This window comes from Pseudopodoces humilis, chromosome 3 (genome assembly GCF_049639895.1).
Source record: "Pseudopodoces humilis isolate 2021_Gansu_Grassland_sample_001 chromosome 3, ASM4963989v1, whole genome shotgun sequence".
Classification (NCBI taxonomy): Eukaryota; Metazoa; Chordata; class Aves; order Passeriformes; family Paridae; genus Pseudopodoces; species Pseudopodoces humilis.
The window spans coordinates 47,525,580-47,545,014 of record NC_142202.1 but is presented as its reverse complement, the minus strand read 5'-3'; the positions used below and the strand labels follow the sequence as shown (position 1 = coordinate 47,545,014).

Below are 19,435 nucleotides of genomic sequence, written 5' to 3'. Positions count from 1 at the left end.
AATTGAAATTACTGTTGATGCTTGTGAGTTGACTGAATTCACTTGCCTCCAAAATAAGTCTTGGAGGAATTCTTTATGCATCTCTGTGCAATTTGCTTTCTGAAGATGACTTGTAGTTTTAAAGACATCTACGTGTTAAAAGTTATGCGCTCTAGCATGAATTTCTTTCCAGATAGCTAGTGAGAGGATTTCCAGGGAATGCAAGTTGCTGGTCAGTGTATACTCAGGGGAAACAAGAATATTGAAGAGAGAGAAAAATATAATAATTGGAGACTCGGGAGAAATACTAAAGCTATCCAGGGGGCAGTGTCTTAAATTGTTATCTTCCTCCAATTGCTTAGGTTAAAACAGCAAGTAAATACCAGCATTTACTCATCCCTCCCTGCCCTGCTGTTTGCTGAAAGTCTGGAACATCCTCTGTTGTCTGCCCACGCAAGCACTCCTGCTCTGTTCTCAGGCCCTGAAATACTCTCTTCACCATCAGTTTGCTTTCCTCATGGCTATTTTTTTCTGAGCTGCTTCCCTATAACTATGGAATTATTCAGGTCTATGCATCCAGCACAGGAAAAAAACCTAATTTATTGTGTTCTGACAGATTAATGATAAAATAATACAGCTTATTATTGTGCCTTTTGCAATGTGATTCTATGTAATACCTTTTGTGTAATGCAGATTTTGAATGAGGCTTGTCTTCTTCCATTTTGTTCCTTTCAACTGAATTTTGAAGGGCCTGTGAGGTTGTGTTACAGTGTGATGTATTGCTGTTCTTGGGATACACGTGTACCTGTAAGTCATTATGGGTATCACACCTTCAGTGTAGCAGAGCATGCAAATGTAGGGCTTAGAGCAGAAACTGTGTGCTCTAAGTGTTTTGTCTCTGCTTCTCCTGCTTCTTGACTGCTTCCATTCATTTCCAATTCATCAGCTACATTATTTGATTTCTTGGTATTTGTGGAGTGGAAGTGGGAAAAGGAGATTGATAAAGAGTACTGTTTGATTTGGCAAAGAAAAGAGAACAGAAAGAGTTGGCTCTTTCAGGTTTTGCTTCTTTCTCACTAGAAAGAAGTGCAGCACAAGTTACTGGGAGAGCCCAGTGGTTGTGTTGGGCCTGTGTGAAGGGAAGACAGGGCCACAGATGTTGCTGCAGCAGAGTTTGGTGCATTCAGGGAGCCACAGGTGTGTACAGTCGGCCAGAGCCCACGGTGCTTTGCAGAGCTGTGTGCCTGTGGCTTTTAGGATGTTACCAGGTTTGGAGGTTTATTGCTTGGGCACCAACAGATGCTTTTTCTGTTACATAAAATGAGAGTGTGGAATTAACGGGTGACTGATACATAATATACATCTACAAAAAGCTAGTGGAAATTTGACATGACAGAAGTGACAGCATAGTCAAAGCAAATTTATTTAAAACATTGAATGAAAATATTCACCAAAAACTCTGTTTTATCCTAAATACCACTAAATATTTTCTGGGTATCAGAGCCTTATTTTTATCTTTTAAGTTTTCTTCCACTCCCTGCTGTTCCATAAGTGCACTGCCAATTTCACAGTAGCCATGACTCATCCTTAAAGGGTCTTCAGACAGCTGATAAATCTGCCTTACTTCTGGTATTGACATTATTTAATGTCAGTGCTTAAATTATGTATTGAGGAAACGGAGCTCTCTGCATGATCAGTCAAGAGATGTAATTGGCTGTTTCTCTCTCTGGAGGTTGTTGGATGCCCTGAGTGGAGCTCATCAGCAGAAATACTCCTGACTTGTGCTGTGTGCTGGTACATCGTAGGGTAGAGAGGAATGCTGGCTAGGAGTTGACATGCAGTAGTGTTTGTAGGAGCAAGTATGAGGTATGCATATAAAAACAAAGTTTATGTCATCCTTCTTAGTGTTTTCCTTGCCTATCCAATAGACAGATCTGTGCATCAAGTGCTATTTGTTTTAAGTTTTGGTGGAATTGTTTGGGGTTTTCTTAGCACCCCACTATATTTGTCTGCAGTGATTCCAGGAAGTCTATGACCTTAGTTCCCTGTGGGGCACAGAAACATAGCAGAAGCCCAGAACTCTCTTATTGAGAGCAAAAGAGGGGAATGAAGAGGAAGATCTATTCTAGTAAACTCTCAAGAAACCTCTGTATGGTGACCAAAGCAACTACTAGAGAGTGAATGAATTGCTGAAGATGGGAAACCTGGGGAAGGATTTTGGACAGTAAAACTATGCTGGGATCTTGAAGAGGGTGAAGCATGGCAGGACCAACTGGGATTGAGGGATGATGGTTAAACAAACCTGCTCAGGTGCTTTGACAGTGATGTAATTTCACTAGTTGCCTCCTCTGTATTCTCTCCAAGATTTTTGGATTAGCACATGTGAGATATGTTCTCTGGCCTTCCACAGTTTACATTTCAGTGTTTGAGAAGTCCTCAATCTGTTTTTCTGCACTGAATCGTGATTCACAGGGACTAATGTTTGTCCAGTTTCACCACAGAAGTATCAGATGCTTTCCACATCTTCCTTAGGGTTATTATTTCAGGATCTGTGGATACTTAAGGTGTGGGTTTTTTTTCTCTGTAGATTCTTATCCTATCTATTCCTATTCTTAATTTAAATCAGTAAGTGTTAAGCTCAGTGGTAAATTTGGGATGTTGGTGATGGCAATTACAAGCTATTAGAGTCAGGATATTGGTATGGAATCCTGGATACCAAATAGCATTTTGAAGAGTTCATATTCTTTCCTGAATTTGGGTACTTAGTCTAGTTCATGACTTTGTGTGTCAAACCAATTAATTGATTTTCTGTAATGACTAGGTGAGATGCTAGGCATGGAGGGTGTGTACTCTTCTTAAGTGCAATGAGACAGATTTCTTGTGTTAAGATTGTGATAGTACAATCACATCCTGATACACATATTTATATTCATCCAGATACCAAGAACAGCTCTTGGAGGAAAGCAAACCCTTTTTGTAGTCAGCTGTTTTTAGCTCTTATTAGTTGAAAATAACAAGAACAAATTGCATCTTGTACAACTTTGCCTGGGTGCATACATGCCAATGCAAGTGGTTGATTGCAGGAAAATTCAGTCCATTGTCTTACACTTTAGTAAACAGCTTACCAAAGATTGTCAGCCCATTTCATCTTGAACTTTTACTAACAGAAGAACAGTGAAACAGCAAGGCATATCTGTATGTATATTAAATTTCAGAATTTACTTGGCATTGCCTTCTGCTGCTGGTGGAATATGGTAGCGGATCCCTGGCAGGCCCCAGTACTTTGTGCATTTGCAGAATACCTTATTTAGCCTATTTTAACCACTTTGATTCAAAGCAGAACCTTTGGGATTGAAAATTATTTTCCTTGGTGCATGTTTTTGCAAGCTACTTGTAGAAATCAGTGGTCTAAATTCAACTGCTCAGTTCACAGACTGCTTTGGTTACCAGTTCAGACCACATCTTGTTGTGCATACCACTCTTTCAAAAATAACAAAAAGTTAAGTGCATAGCCACTTTGTATCTCATGTGCAAAGAGGGAAAATCTCCTAGTCCCATACATCTTTTCATACTGTATACACATGTGAGTAATTTAGAGAAGAAATGGTACATGATACATCAGTATATTTTATTAGCAATTGGCACTGCCAGACCAATATTTTGATTTTGAGATAGAACTTTGCAGAACTTGCCCAGATTGCTGCTAAAATCAAAGGTCAAATCTAGCACTGCCATCCCCATTTCTGAGTTTTAGCAGGAAAAGACAAAAAGCAAAAGATACAACACAAGTATTTTGATAAACAGATGTCACCCACTTTAAAGTGTTGAATCTCTGTTTAATTTTTCCCATGCTACATAAATAGTCCCTTCACTTCCTTTAGCCTTGCAGTTTTTCATTTCCCACTGTTACTCAAACAAAATGAAAAAAAAAAAAACTAGTTATATTTATGAGGACTCTATATTTGCTCAGTTTAAGGGTTTTCGTTTCTTCAATAAATGTACTTAATAAAATTAAATGCTCTGGGAATGTGCCAGAAATGCTGTCAGCCACTATGGCAAGCAGATGGATGAAGTTTCAGCTGAACGTGATGTGCCCAGGTTACTTTGTTTGTTTAGAAGCTGATGACCACAGTTACTGGACATACTGGAGCAGCCTGTGAGGAATGTGTTTTTAAAGAGCTCAGAGTCACAATTTCATACTCCCAGCACTATGGGTTTACTGATGAATTTGGCAGCATCCAGGCATTGAATTGGGTTCTGGGACCCACATATTCAGCACCAAGACTGGATGTGAAGGCAATCCAGCTGCAGCATCTGTCCCCACCGGCTGCCAGGGCTGATTCTGCTGTTTTAGGTTTAGGTTAGGCCGGATGTCCCCGCCCTCCTTCAATAGCTCCATGTGTGTCCCTCCCAAAGCTGCACACTCGGTTGCAGAGGACAACCTCTCCAATAGGTTTTTTTGGCTGGAAAGTGGCGCAGCAGAGAAGGAACTGAGAGTGCAGCAGCCAAGTGAACATGAGCCAGTGTGTGCCCAGGTGGGCAAGGAGGCCAGTGGCATCCTGGCCTGTATCAGACATGGCGTGGCCGGCAGGAGCAGGGCAGGGACTGTCCCCCTGAACTTGGCATTGCTGAGACCACACCTCGAGTGCTATGTCCAATTCTGGGCACCTCATTGCAAGAAGGGCACTGGAGAGTGCCCAGAGAAGGGCAGCGGAGCTGGTGAAAGGTTTAGAGAGTAAGTCATAGGAGCAGCTGAGGGAGCTGGGTTTGTTTAAGCTGGTGAAAAGAAGGCTTGGAGGAGACCTTACCACTCTCTACATCTGCCTGGAAGGAGGCTGTAGCCAGGTCGGTCTCTTCTGCCACGGAACCAGCGACAGGACAAGAGGAAATGACCTTAAGTTGCACCAGGGACCGTTCAGGTTGGACATCAGAAAATTTTCTTCACTGAAAGTGTGTTTGAGCATTGGAAGAAACTTCCCAGGGAAGTGATAGAGTCACCATCCCTGGAAGTGGTCAAGGAAAGACTGAATGTGGCACTTAGTGCTATGATTTAGTTGACATGGTGAGTTCAGTCAAAGGGTGAACCCGGTGAGCTTGGAGGTCTTTTCCAACATTAATGATTATATGATTCTAAGACAAAACCTGATTGTGTGCATTGGTCACCCACTGAGCACAGAGCCTGGGTGAAAACATGTTCCTCAGAGCCGTGCTGTTATGTGAGTGCATACACACATCAATGTGGCCAATGTCCCTTCTACACAAATGTACACTGAGCCTCCCAGATGTGAATTTTTTATTTTTTTGGGCAGGCCTTTCTAAAGTTGGCTTGATTGTTTATTTTTTTCATTGTTTTTCTTACTATGGAAACCCTGAATGTGCTATTCTCTTCAGATAACTTTTTCATCATGTTTTCCACAGAACTTCATTAAAATATTCTGTATTGAAAAAAATATTCTTCTAGTAAGCTTAGGAAATCGAATAGGATTTTGTAGATTCAGGCTCAGATTTGTTGTTTAGAGGAATAGGTTTTGAAATCGGGCACTGAAATTTTGACTTTTGGTTCTTAATGATATTTTCTGTGTTATGTTGTCAGGTAAGTTAAATTTACTTATAATCACAGAATCATAGAATTACTAGGTTGGAAGAGACCTTCAAATTTGAGTCAAACCCAAAGAACTCACACAGCATCAGTGCCTTCTCTCCTTGTCACTTTGCTCTTTGGTCAGTAGGCTGGGGATAGACAAGAGGTTGGGAGAGGACACGGCCAGGACAACTGACCCAGACTGATCAAAGAGATAGTTGATACCATATACCAACATGTTCAGTAACATGTTGTTACTGAGTGGGATCTTCAGCTTCTAGGATGGCCATTGCATATGCACTGACTGGGGAATGGGGAAGGGATGTCATTTGTATCACTCCCTCCCTACCCACCTTCTCTACATTAAACTGTTCTTATCTCTACCAGTTTTCTTGCTTTTGTTTTTCCTGTTCTCTCCATCCTCCCACTGTGGAAGCAGCAGGAGAGAGCAAATGCCTACATGGGTGCTTGACTGCTGACTATGGCTAACCTGCCTCAAAAGGTTTTTCTCTTTATCTTGATACAACTCTTAACATTGCACGTGTTGTGAGTAATGTTGAATGTCTTTATTTCACCACTTCTGAAGATTGTATTGTGGAAAATTGCAGTGTTCTTCAACAAAAGTCTAGGTGTTCAACAAAAGCACGCATGGTGTTCCTTTTAACAACCTCATTCACTTCCAGAATTGATTTATCTTGTAAAGAGCTTTTCCTAATTGCTGTCACATCCTTCCTGGTTTCTATCTCATTTTATTCTTATTCAGAGGTGTTAACATTTATGAGTCCCCATAAATACTGACATGGAAAAAGACAGCAGCTCATTTTATCTCCTGTTTTGTTAATCACAAGGGAAAGGTTTGTGCAGTTTAACTTTGAAGCACAGTAGTCATTATGTCAGGTCTAGTATTGTCATTAAACTAATGTGCAGACTATCCTGGAAACTTTGATACTAGCCAGTCCAACACTGGCATGAAACTACTGGTTGAAATACTGCAGACATAAGACAATTTACAGGATTAAGTGCAGGAGCAATGGGTTTTCGTACCACATAAGTCTCTCATTCAGATTCATCTGTGCTTTCAGAGTGTTAGCTAAGTCCTTTAACAAGCAGTAAAGACTACCGAGAATATACTTCCTATAAACAAGGTGATAGATGGCAGAACAATGTGCCTATTTATCTCTTCCCTGTCTGTACATTAATGTTAAATGGGAATTGAATTTAGAAAAATCATTGGGCAAGCCCTGTTTCCTCAATGGATTGTTCTCAGTGCTGACGCACAAGCAAGGTGTGCTGGAGCTGAAAACAGGTGAGAGTTACTACAGAGGCAGCTGTCTTGGCTACTGGCTGGTAAAGGTGCATGGAGTGCATAGGGAAGCTTTTATCTTAAAGATCTTAGTCCTGTAAGTATGTCAGAAATGCTATTTTCACTCTCCTTCTGGAAGAAAATACAATGCCTGGAATACAGAGCAAGTATGTGCATGTGTAAATCTTGAAGGTGTTTGAACAGCTTCTAAACACCCCAAAATGTTCTGTATTTATTTATATAAACCCAAATAGATTAAAATCACACTTATCCTTGAATTGGGGCCTGCTTCCAAAAGCTCTTATGCATATAAACAATTGCCAAGGGAAGTCTCCTGCCACAAGTCACTGAGATACTACATCTTGTGATACAGCCTCTGAGGGAGTGCTTTGGTGTTCGGGATCAAACAGGTCACACCAGACCTAGGGAATTTCTTCTGCTTTTTCCAAGCCTCTATCCCTTACCTGTGGCTGCGCTGCTGAAGAAGTTCTGAGGTTGTCATGAAGAGCCAGTGTATCTGTAACTTCTGCAACAGCATCTGCCTCCGTGATTTCCAGGACAGATTCAAATTGCAGCAAATCCCAAGTGTCCCAGGTTCCTCATTGCAGACATGGCTGCAGGCTCTGTACCAGAGGCAGTGAAAAGTCCAGGCATGAATTCACCTTGACTTAGGTTTAATGCATTTGTGGAAATCCAGCAAGAGCTTTGGTCACTGTGAAGTCCTGAGATAGCTAAATGTTTGGCTTATCTATCTGTCAGACTCTTGGAGGTCTGCTAGGTGCGTAGGAATTACTCTTTTTGTGAGTGAGGACACTTGCCCTTCACATGAGCCTATTAGTTAAGGCATGGAGGCCAGAGTGGGTTGCCTGGAGCTTCCTGGAAGGAGGAAAGATGCATTCTTGTTTCTGGTTCATAGTGATCTCGGGGGATGTGAAGACACTGGCAGCCTTAGGGCTTAGCTCTGTTGGGACATTGTACTTTGCCTTCTAGCCTGAGCAGTAGAAAATCAAGATGTTCTCTCTTCAGGAAAAGCATAGGGTGAGAATTGCATTTGCCACACTACGAGATTACTCTCCTCTCCCAGGGCTTCTAGTTAATATAATTCCCCTTCCTTTTGTTTTTTTTCTCTTGCTGAAACAAGTCTGCCTGTGTTAAACAGACCCTTTTCCTCGGTTTTGGCCAGAGGAGGAAGCCTTTGTCCCGATCTCCTGGCAGCTGGCCAAGGTAGTCGGGCTGTGGGCCAGGAGGGGGTGAACTTGAAAGGAACAGTGTGTTGTTTCTGCTCTGGTAGCATTCTTCCTTCTTCAGCAGTGCCTTGGCCCCTGGCTGCCTTCCGTCACTCATTATGCACAAAAGAACCTAAGGGCAAAAGAGACAATTTTCTCTTGACCGCCTGTAACTTGAAATAATAAGGAATAAAACTATTTTGGGGCTTTCAGTTGTCTGTGTGCAGACATGGTCGGGAGAAAATCTTCTTGGAACTGGCAACTTTCACACAAGGGAGAAAAGAATCAATAGCACCTTTTTTTCCCCCCATTTTAGTAGCAGCTTTCATACAGTAACATGAATCTTGCCAGTCCTGGATCTCCTATCAGTTGTGATTTTACCTTGGCAGTGCATAAGTTTTATTACTGGACATTACTTGCATACTAGTTAGTATTTTTGCATTCATTTTTAATTTCAGTATTTATATAAAGAAATAAGCAGTCATATGTGTGCTCTTAGAAGACCTAAGTCTAAGAGGCTAAAAGTCTAAGAGGCTGCATTTGTAATTAACAAATTTTAAGGCCATGGTCTCGATATTCTTAAAAAAAATACAGAATTATGTCCCATTCCTACAAGGCCTGATACTACAGGGTGGTGACCACTAGGTTTGAACAGTCGAGAAGTGGAAAACGTAGCAAATTGGGTGTTCAGACATCTTCCAGAAAAAGACATTCACACTGAGGTATCTGAAACGCAGTGACAAAAAGGCTTTTGCATCTGGTCCTTCTGACTTGGAAGCTGACACAAGCAAGACATTTGAAAGAAAGTCTGAAAGACTTTAATGGATCATTGGGTCATTGAGCTTGGCTTCCTGTGTGCTATAGGCCACCCTGTCTCTTCTGCGTACAGACCAGTATCTGGAGTTCATTAAGATATCCATCGTTGATGCAGAATTATCAAGTGATAGCAAATGAACTGTGTTTGTTTTGTATTAATCACCTTCACCGCTTCAAGAAAGCAGTGCCTTACTTTCAGTCTGCATTTGTCTGGTTCCTGCTTCCAACCCAAGTACCCATAGTTTTCTCACCATGAAAATACGCAGATGCTGTAAACAAGTCACCTCTCAATCGTCTTTTTTTGGTAAGCTGACCAGAACGAATTTATCATTTTTCCTCAAAGTGTCCCTTTCAGCCCCAGTGTTCATTCTGAGGCTGTTTTCATACTTTTTCTGATTTAGGATGTGGTTGAAAAACTGGATGCTATGTGCCAGTGTTTCACTTACCAATACTATATATGGAAATAAAGATACCTCCACCTCTCTCCATCCCTCTTGGACATCTTAGCTTGCACAGCACGCCTCTTCATCATTTCCTTTTTGTGGACAAAAATCAGAGATAGCAGCCTACTATGATTTGAAGTACAAAGGCAAGACGCCTGCTCAAGATTCTCAAGTCCTGGGCTGTATCTCTGCAGATTTTCTGCATTACATAGCTGTGGTGAAGCTTTTCCTGCTCATAAGCGCTGCTGAAATTTGTCTCGGTCACTGCAACTCTCTCTTCTGTCTGCAAAAAAGTGGTAATGTTAGTATCTGCATAACCTACTATGCAGCACTGTTCACAAGCCATCTGTAAGAACCTATTTTTAAATTGTGGTTTTGTCAGATCCAGATTTGACTGGATTCATTCTATAACTCTTACACAGCTATAAAATACACATTAGAAATTGCAGCATATGAACTGAAACCATAGCAGTTGTTTCGGCAACTCAAACTAGACAATCCTGGCATTTCCTCTGCAGATGACTTCGGTTTTGGCACCTCCACCTCTGTCTAGTTCAACTTAAAAGTTGCTTAATGGCTATAAAAGTACCTGACCACATTCTCATAAGAATCTGCATTTTCATTCTACTAGTGTGGGTTATTTTTCAGCTTTACTTCTTTTTCTGTGTTAACCTACCTGAACTGGGAATACAACATTAAAATGCAGCAAATAAAGGAGTCTCTTAGGAGATCCTGCTGAGATTTGTTATCTGATCTTGTGTGAGATACAGCACATTTCCAGGAGGAGGACAGCATCAGAGGCAGTATGTGGTACAGGAGGGTTGGTTGAAGTGTCCCATGCAGCTGGAAATCCATGTTGTTGGATCCACAGCTCTGAACTAGTAGGAGCAAAGGCACAGCACTGTGACATTTCCAGGAAAGTTTAGAGATTTCATTATATTACTTACTGGTTGGAGAAGAGACTTCAGAAAGTGGCAGCTAGATAAAGTTATATATTTGCATTGCTGGGTGTGTTGTATGGCAAATGTTTCATAATAGTGATATATTGCAATATAATAAATGATTTAGCCTTTAACAGCTAAGGTAGTATGTAAGAGCATTGTTGAATTCATATCGCTGTTGCAGTGGCAAGTTGACAGCCAGACCAGTGCAGTGCTGACCTCTGCAATATTTAACATAATTTAATATTTATATATTAAATTTTATTGTCATTTAATATTAACATAAATATATGTTACTCACATAGTATAGGAAGATGTTCGTTATTTATGGCCATATCAGCCCAAGGTACTCCTTACATTTATCACTTATTACTAACTTTTCTTTTCTTTTTTCTTCATCTTTCTTCCTTGCTGTGATTTTATGTCATGCCTCCTTGGTGTTTACATCCTTGAACATTAGTAGTTGTTTGATTACATGTCTTTCAGATTATCTCTTTGAACTCTTCCTGGTTAAACTCTGTTTTGGCATCCCTCCATTTTTCTGTGCCACCTTATCATTATCAGAGCTTCCTGCATTTTGTCTGTGTTAATATAACTAATGAATTATATAAGGTTTACAGGGAGACTATTCTTTCTTTCAGTTTCTTTATTCATTGTAGTGGTAAGAAAGAGGAAAGACCATTTCTGTCTCACCTAGTTCTGTCACTGACAGAAATAATTTTGCAGTGTCCAGGCTAATAACAGTCTGGTGTATCTGTTCCCAAGATCCCTGTGTGATAAATTATAGGACATACCATTTCCTAGGATTGCAGATCTCTGAAGTTCTGGGAGTTTCCGTGACTTCTGGAGAGCTGTTCTTTCAGAGACATCCATACCTGACCTTCAGGAGATAGGAAACGGCTGTGTGCCAGTGTGCGAGAGTTCTCCTAATCCCCTGGAGTTGGGAGTTGTTCTGTGTCAGCAAAGCACCACAGTAATTCAGAACAGAAATGTAAAACAAGGCAAACATCGCTGTGAGCCTGGCATAACCGTCCCAAGCATGCACAGGAGGGTCTAATCTTTATCTACATGTTATTAAAACTTACACCATATTTTGTTGGTGTGAATAATTGAGAGGGGAGTAACTAGTGGTAAAGAGGTTAATAACAGGGATTCATGGTATTTCAGAAAAAGTTGGTAGATACTATGTGACAAATTGCTACTTCACTTTTCCATCAGTTTTGATTTTTAATATATTTCTGCCTGGTTGGTGTCTCTGTTAGAATTTCTCCACCATCTCTGCTTTCCATTAACAAACGTGAGCCTGAGCAAGGTGCTCCATTGCGGAGTGTGGCTGCAGCACACCACCCCAGCTCTGGCTCGGATCAAGGGACCTGCCCTGGGCTGAGACTCCTGAGTGGCAGTAGTCCGGCGGCCATTGGAAAGACATCCGAGCCTAGCACACCCGTGTCTCATCCATTCTCCCCGAACTGTCCTTTTCCAGCTATCCTTCAAGAGCCAGGCTAAAAATTTCAAGTTTGTAAGGCAAATCAATTGTGCCAGAAAATGTTTTGCTAAGCTGTAGTTGAGCATTCCAGGGGAGATCATTCCTAGCGTAGCCATCAGAGCCCTGGTTGGCACCACAGCAATGAGAAGCAGATCAAGCAGAGACCCTCGCCCCTTCGTACGTCACATCTAACCACAGTGACACACATCTCTTTCCATTTAAACTCTGGAGAAGTAGGTATGTGCTGTAACTCAGCTGCATACAATTGAGACTCAGGGCCTCTCTGCACAGTTGCAGGAAATGAGTTTGGTGTGTCTGGGACAGCCATCGTGTTCTCGCAGCCGTGGGAGCAGCACAGCTCAGCGTGGTGTTCTCCCACCACGGGCGTGAGCCCGGCAAGCCCACGGTTCTGCTGGTCTGCAGCCACCCTGTGCTGCCTCCAGCCTGGCTCACCTCCCCTCAAGGGCCCCCCAGGGCTCCCTGTGGCTTCATCCAGGAGCGGCGCTGAGGAGCAGCCTCTGCGTGGCACCTCCCAAAACAGCAAGACGCTGGAGAGCCCATCATTCTGAAATTTTCTTATGAGGTGGAGAATTCCTTTAGGATCATTTTGTCTAAATATGGCAATTCAGGGGTTTTGGAGCCACAAGTTATAATACTCACTTTTCCCTATGGTTTGGATTGCTGCTGTGAGTAATGTCCGTTTCTTAGTTTAAAAAAAAAAAAAAAAGTGAGAGTGTGGAAAGTAACAGTAAACACTCTTCAACTGGTTACCCAAAAGAATTTCATTTTCTTCATTCCTATCTGCATATCAGTTTAGTCTTAAGGTATGAGCCTGCTGCACTGGGAGGTTGCATTACTGTATAGTACATTCTTCTAGTAATTTAAAATAATGCCAAAGCAAACACATTTTAAAAAAATAAGCATAAGAAGTAAATGGTATAGTTTGTTGCCCTCCATGTGGTTAGCTGTCTCAAAGGTCATAAAATGGGGATCCTTTGGTGGAGCAGCTGGGTTTATGTAGCATATGCAGATTGGTATTTTGGATTTAAGCCAGATCTACCTGATTTTCCATTTTGCTTCTATGATGAGAATAGGTGGTTGAGGTGACTTCAAGGGGAAGTTTTGTGATTTCATCCATATTTGTATTAGAGAGACTTTTAAGAGTATTTAAGATTAAAACACAATCTAAGTAAAGTTCCTGTACAAAAAATAGCTGATTTGTTTTATCAAAAGGCTGAGCCTGCAGCCAGGCACAGGCCCAACTCACGCCATCCAACAGCCCACACCTCACAGCTCTTCTTGCTCTGCAGTTCCAACGATTGTGCTGCGAGGCAAACAAACAGGAGCCAGAAAATTTACACAGCCCCTGCAGCCTTCCAGAGTATGGGTGTTTCTGCCTGTTTGGATGCGAGCTTCTGCAGTCATAGGCGTGTGCACAGAGCAGAGAATTGCGCACATCCAGAAACCCCTCCTGTGGCCCTGCAACAGCAAATTCAGAGGAGTGTGTTGTGCTGCAAGGGTGGCACAGAGCACTGTACAGCTCCCTGCCTGGCACACCAGCAGGACATTGCCTTTGGCCACTCCTGCCCCCACAGACTGCCCCCCAAAGAAAACAGGCTCGTGCTTTTCACCTTGTCATCATTGGCAGTGCTCCTGGGCTAAGCTTAAGTGCTTCTCTCTGCTGGGAGAAGCAGCCACTGAAGGGAGCTGGAGCTGTGAAAGTGGCTTTCCCCACTTACAGTCCTGGAGGGACCGTATAAGTAAAGAGCTTTTTCCAGTGAGCTAAATGGAGTTTTCTGTAGCAGAAGTAACTTACATAAAATAAAAATGAAGTTGGCAGGCAGTATAAAGGCTTAAGCTAATAAATGCAATATTTAGTAGTGTATATTTGCTGCTGAATTTGTAAAGAAAACCAGACTGCAAAGCTGGCAGGAACGACCAGCTAAGCACAATAAAGAGGAATGTCTTGAAGTGTTCAATAACCATAAAAAAGTTTTCTCACCAGAGGACAGACTGAGTACACTGACCTTCTTGGAGTGTAGTCATCTCGTACCCACCAATGGCAATTTGAAGGTAACTTGAACAACTTGACTGAGAATTTAACAAGATTGAGACATTTGTTGTCTGTTCCAGTCTATGGATAAAGGTGGTGCAGAACCAAATAAGCTCTTGGGGAACCCAGATACTTCACCAAATACTTTCACCAAAAATCCTTCACACTATTCACTAACTACAGGTCCTGCTTTCTGTGCTGTTTCTATGTCTGTTTTGAAATACAAGCAGTTCCTGATCCTTCCTCTACACTTTTTCTTAGCTAAATAGCACATTAAAATTGCATCTTTCTTTCTGTTTTTGTATATTTTAATCATTTCACTACTATCTAATTAAAATTAAGCAAATTGATAAACAGTCTGTAAATACAGAGCATATCTCACCATACATTACTGTAATTAAGGAACAGAGAACTCTGTGTTCTAAGTTGTTTAATTACTTAGACATATGAACAGAGACACAGATTTCAGAGTAGAGCTACTAAATTCAGTGTAAAAAGTTCTATTTAATTACACAGTAATATTTTTTAATAGTTACCAACTAATAGAAAACATTATTCCTTTATAGAAGGAATTAAACGTATAGATGTGAAATATAATTAATGCTTTAAATAATTTTTTTGTGATTTAGAAGTGTTGCATTGGGTAAGCTAGTCAACATATCTTCTCTTTGTACCATTCATCCTACATTTCAAATTACTCTGCTGCAATTCATAAGCAAAACTGACTATTCCAGATATAGATATTTCAGATATAACTTTTTTCTTCTGCACCAGATGGGTGTGACACAGTGAAGTCCAGTGATTAAAAGAATGTTCAGCCCAGAAGCAATTCTCTCATGTAGTATTATTAAATTGTTCTAAGTTGTTTTTCTCTAATTCCTTTACTCTGAAGGAGGAATATGTGTGTCCACCGACTGACATTGAATATTTTCACAAGTATGGCTACCTTAAGCTTTATGAATATTAATCTTTTAAAATTTAAATAGAGCAGTTCATGTTAAATGCTGTGCTCTGCCCATCTGTTGTACTTTTCAAGATTTAAAATCTTGTACCAACTTTTTGTCTAAAGATCATTGCTGTTGTGCTTGCTAGATGGACTTACTCATATTTTATTACTTCTTGGGATAAAAGGGTTTGTCTTTGTTTAAAGTTCCTCTCTTCCCTAAAAAGCTATTCTTGATTATTTCACTTGGATAAACATATAGCTTGTGGGATCCCAAAATAACTTAGTTTTCCTGCTAGGAACCAACGTTGCTGGTAGGGTAGGAAGGATAGGAACCCTTAGTTTTATGTGTAAGCAATTGTGAAAATCTGTTTCTCTGTAAAGATATTAAGCCTATGTTAAGTTTTGCTGGCAGGTACTTCAGAAGAGCTCCATTTGTTCTGCTTACATGAACAAAACTCTATCCATGGTAAAATCACATTTTGATTTATGGACTCCCTCTGGAAGTGAGGGTGGTTGCTGCCACTGGAACCCAGCTGGAAATATGAAATGTTCTTTGCTGTCTGCTTCCACCATGTAAGCTTTTTCTTTGCCATCCTTCATGGCCTGACCCTTTCGAATACTTCCGACTTGAAGAACTGCTGTTACAATAAAAATTAGGTTCCCATGTTGTATACTTAGGATGCTCTGGCAGCCTAATTCCTTATCAACAATAAAATGTTTGTATTTCAGTTTACCAAAGCAAGAGTTGTCAGGTGAACAAAAATGTAGTGAAATCTTCCAGGGCATGACAAGAAGATGAGATGTTCCATTAACAGGTGTAACTGGATGAGAAAGTTAACAGGCACAGTTGATCCTAAGGTGTCATGTGGTGATGCCAACAATCCTTCGGCGCTACCCTAAGATGGATTCAGATTGACAAGTATGTTTAGATTTGAGTTAAAATAAAGCACAACTGAGACAGGTCACCATATGCCACATAGGAAACAATTGATTAGTTAAGCTCGGTGGTGTGCCTGACATCAAATTTCCAAAGCTAGGCAAGATTGTGGATTTCTCTACGTGTAGCTATGCTCATAGTTCATACAACATGGTTTGCAATTTCAGATAACCATTGACAATTAAGATCTTTGGTGACTGCAGACAAGACATGTATGAATTAGCCGTATTTAAGCATGCAAGTCTGACTTCAAACATCTGTATTTTTTCGTATCTTGTTAAAAGTAAATCCACTGTTAGAGACAGCTTGAACTCATTTGTATCAGTAATGTAGTAGGGCCATGCCTTAATGTTTAAATTAAGAAGTTTACGTCCGGTTTCACTAATCAGCACCTACCATGTTGCTTGTTGTTCTTTCTTTACAGAACATAGGAAACTTGGCAATCTGACTGTGACAGTGAAAAAGACCGTCCCCTCTCCAGAAGCAATACAGATCCTCTACCAACGCATGAGATATGAATATGAGTTTTATTACTATGTCAAAGAACAATTCCATCTGCTAAAGCGCAAGTTTGGACTGAAGTCTCATATCAGGAAACCAAGTCCCAGACCTGAGTTCTTCATTCCTTCTCCCCTGGAAACAGAGGAACCAATAAATGATGAGGAAGAAGATGATGAAAAGTGGCTAGAGGATATCTATAAAAGGTGATGGATGGAAGAGCTTTCCTTTCTCTTCTGGTGGCCCCTCCAGCTTTCTTAAGATTTTTTTTAATTATTATTAAAAGTAATTCCTTAAGGAACTGAGTTAATGCGCAGTGGATTTGAAATGGAACAGAGGAGACCATTCCCACATGCTGGAGCCATTGGGAGGTACCTGATTTTGCAGGTTTGATTCATTATACAGTGCTGGCTCTATAGCATCCTTGCTATGGCATAGTTTAAGAGAGAAGTACCTACTATCTGTCACAAAATAACTTTTGGAGTACACAGTAGTCCTTTGTGAATTGCAAAATTGAAAAGTAAATCTTACAGATTCTCATCTCTCTCTTTGACCAGCAACAAATCTTCATGGCACAACACTCTGGCATGAACTTCCAGCAGGTGAACTGCAGGCAGTGAGCCATTTGGGAAGAGTGCCAAAACACACTGGTATCCCAGTGGTATGGTCAGAGCCATTACTTTTTCTTCAGATCCAAGGATAACAGGCTCAGAAAGAGGCTAGGTAACAGTTCCTTGAATTACCTGTGCCAGAGGAGCGAGGCTGCTGTTCTGCCAAATCAGTACTAGTGACTGTAAGGCAGCTTACAGGAACCAGATATTTCTGGTTCATAGCGTGGGAAAAGTTACCAGGTCAGTGAATGGCAACAAGAAATTAAAAGTGCCAGGCAGAGCTTTATTTCAGTAGTTGACTGTGTTTCTATTGGACTCTTAAGGAAAATGTGTAACATATGGGGTTTATGTTCAAGATTGGTATTTTTAGATTTTTATTATTCTTTTGGGTCACAAATCCAAAGAGATACCAAAAAACTACTCATTAAAAAGCTCAGGTGATCTGGAACTCTTATTGAGCACAACCCGTATTTCTGCAACTGCAGAACTGTTCACATCTGAATCTTGACATTTTCCTCACCAGCACAAACACCAGACTCCTGCATTTCATGTAGCTAGAAGGAAAATTAACAGTATGAACATACATAGCTTCTCTAGTTGAAGCATTTCAGAATCATCAAACAAATACTATAAGATGCACTCTCTGAAACCAAAGCTGATTCAATGACAGGTTATTAAGAGAGTCACTGTGGAAGTTGCCCTTGTTAATCACTACAGGTATTGTCTGCCAACACTAGGAAAGGGACCGGTGGAAGCTGGGAGGGGAAAGAGAGGTAGCACCAATATGTGACATGCTGTTGTTACTGAGGCAGGTGTCCCTGGAGTGGATTCCCTGTGATGTGTGGGTGTGCTGGCTGTTGGGCAGCCTGCCAGCCCGGGTGGTGCAGAAGCGACAGACCCACAGGCAGCCCTGGGCAGAGCTCTTTGGCCTTCAGCTAGACAGAATAGGGGCAAGTTTGGGGTCTTGATGAGGCCTTGACCTCCTATGCACCATTGTTGCCAGAGAAAGCTGGACTAACAGAGAATAAGAGCAATAACTTCCTGTCCCTAGAGCTCAGGAAAGAAGCAGGTACAAGATGCTGCAGCTGTTTGCCAGGATGAGGAAAATCCTCCTCTGTCTATCTCGCATCCTTTCTCAAATATCTACCAGAAAATTTTTGGTTCCTATTCCACAGCTGCCATCTGCAAGGTCATACTTTGGTTTGCTATATCAAGCAAAAGTTATTTTGTGACAGATGAAGCATATCAAGTCAGGATGAGCTCAAATGGGCTTTCCAAGGGGTTTTCTCTTCCATGAGCCTGCTGAGAGCCAGTAGAAATTACGGTCAATCTTCTTCACCGCTCAGTCTCTACCTATACACAGAGAATGAAAATAAAGGAGAGTTAAGACAAGATGCTAACTTACAGAAAATACTAGGAAGATTCTGTTCTCACTATTAACATCCCAGGTTGGTGGTAGCAATGCACTACTGTGGGGGAACACATTAAAGAAAGCTGAAAATGGCACAGATAGTAACTAACATATTAGCTAAAATATGAATCTGCTGCATTGTATATTTTAAGTGGTTTCTATGAAATTACATTGAAAGAGTAATGATTAGTTTACACACTGTGGAGTTGTTATATTTTGGAATGAACTAGTATTTTCATGTTTCTGAAATTCTGTTTGAATCCTTTTTCTGCCAATGTTTTAACAGAATATAGTCACTTAACACGTTCAGCCTTCCTGAGAGTTCACTGATGCTTACAGTAAAATCTCTATCTGTTTGTTTATTTAATGGTATCTTCAGCCATCACTACTTATAATCTAAATACAGAAGCTGCTTAGTGATTTACTCGCTAGGTTTTAATATTGTTCTGTTTTCATAACAATCAACCTGGCCTCTCCTCCTCAAATGATAATTCTTAAATTTATCTGGCACATAGCATCTAATATTCCTGGTCCTATGGCCTATTTCTCTGTCATTAAATATATTTTGCTTAACTTTTAAAAGGTACGTTATAAGCTGGTAAATCTTTGACTTATTTATTGAAACTTTTCAGCACATTCCAAATTCTAAGTTGCTCAGGAAGAAGTTGATTTAAATAATTATATTTGGGTCTGATAAATATTTCTTATTCAAAAAAAATCACTGTTTATAAGCCTTTAGTCCACAACAGCTTTGTGGAAAGTCACAATGCATATCCTTAGAGATCTTTGTGGGGGGAAAAGGTGGCTGTTCAACACTTAGAAAAATAAGAAAATATATGTCTACATTAGCTTAGCTATGAATGAAGCAACGTATGTTTTGGAATGAAATCTTCTTTAACTTATTCACTACTATCTCCTAAAGTATCAATAAGCCATATGATTCTTTTTTCAATCCAACAATGTTTAAAAATAAAACTTGCACATTTCTTCCTGGTGCCATAGTTCTCTTGCTTACACTAGTGTTCCTGCCTGGATACAGCGGCTGTGGGTAGGACGTGGGAGTTGCAGCCAACAGTACAGGGTTGGATAAGGCATAGGGCATCCTCTGAAAGTCATATTTGAGCAGTGAGACTGAAGCAGGTTGCTCCTGGGTTATTCCATCTCCCAATGAGGTGTGAGCTGAATTGTTTTACTCCCCTGAGAT

General features: G+C 40.8%; 1 protein-coding gene across 2 annotated transcripts in view; it reads left to right on the top strand.

Annotated features, from left to right (window-relative positions):
* Positions 1-19,218, top strand: part of UST (uronyl 2-sulfotransferase) — a 153,205-nt gene extending 133,987 nt beyond the window's left edge. For both annotated transcript variants that reach the window (XM_005518502.3, XM_088053561.1), the window contains one exon: positions 16,136-19,218. In XM_005518502.3, coding sequence (XP_005518559.2) covers positions 16,136-16,419 — 284 coding nt within the window. In that variant the 3' untranslated portion in view covers positions 16,420-19,218. The remainder of the gene's footprint in view (positions 1-16,135) is intronic.
* Positions 19,219-19,435: the final 217 nt, after the last annotated feature.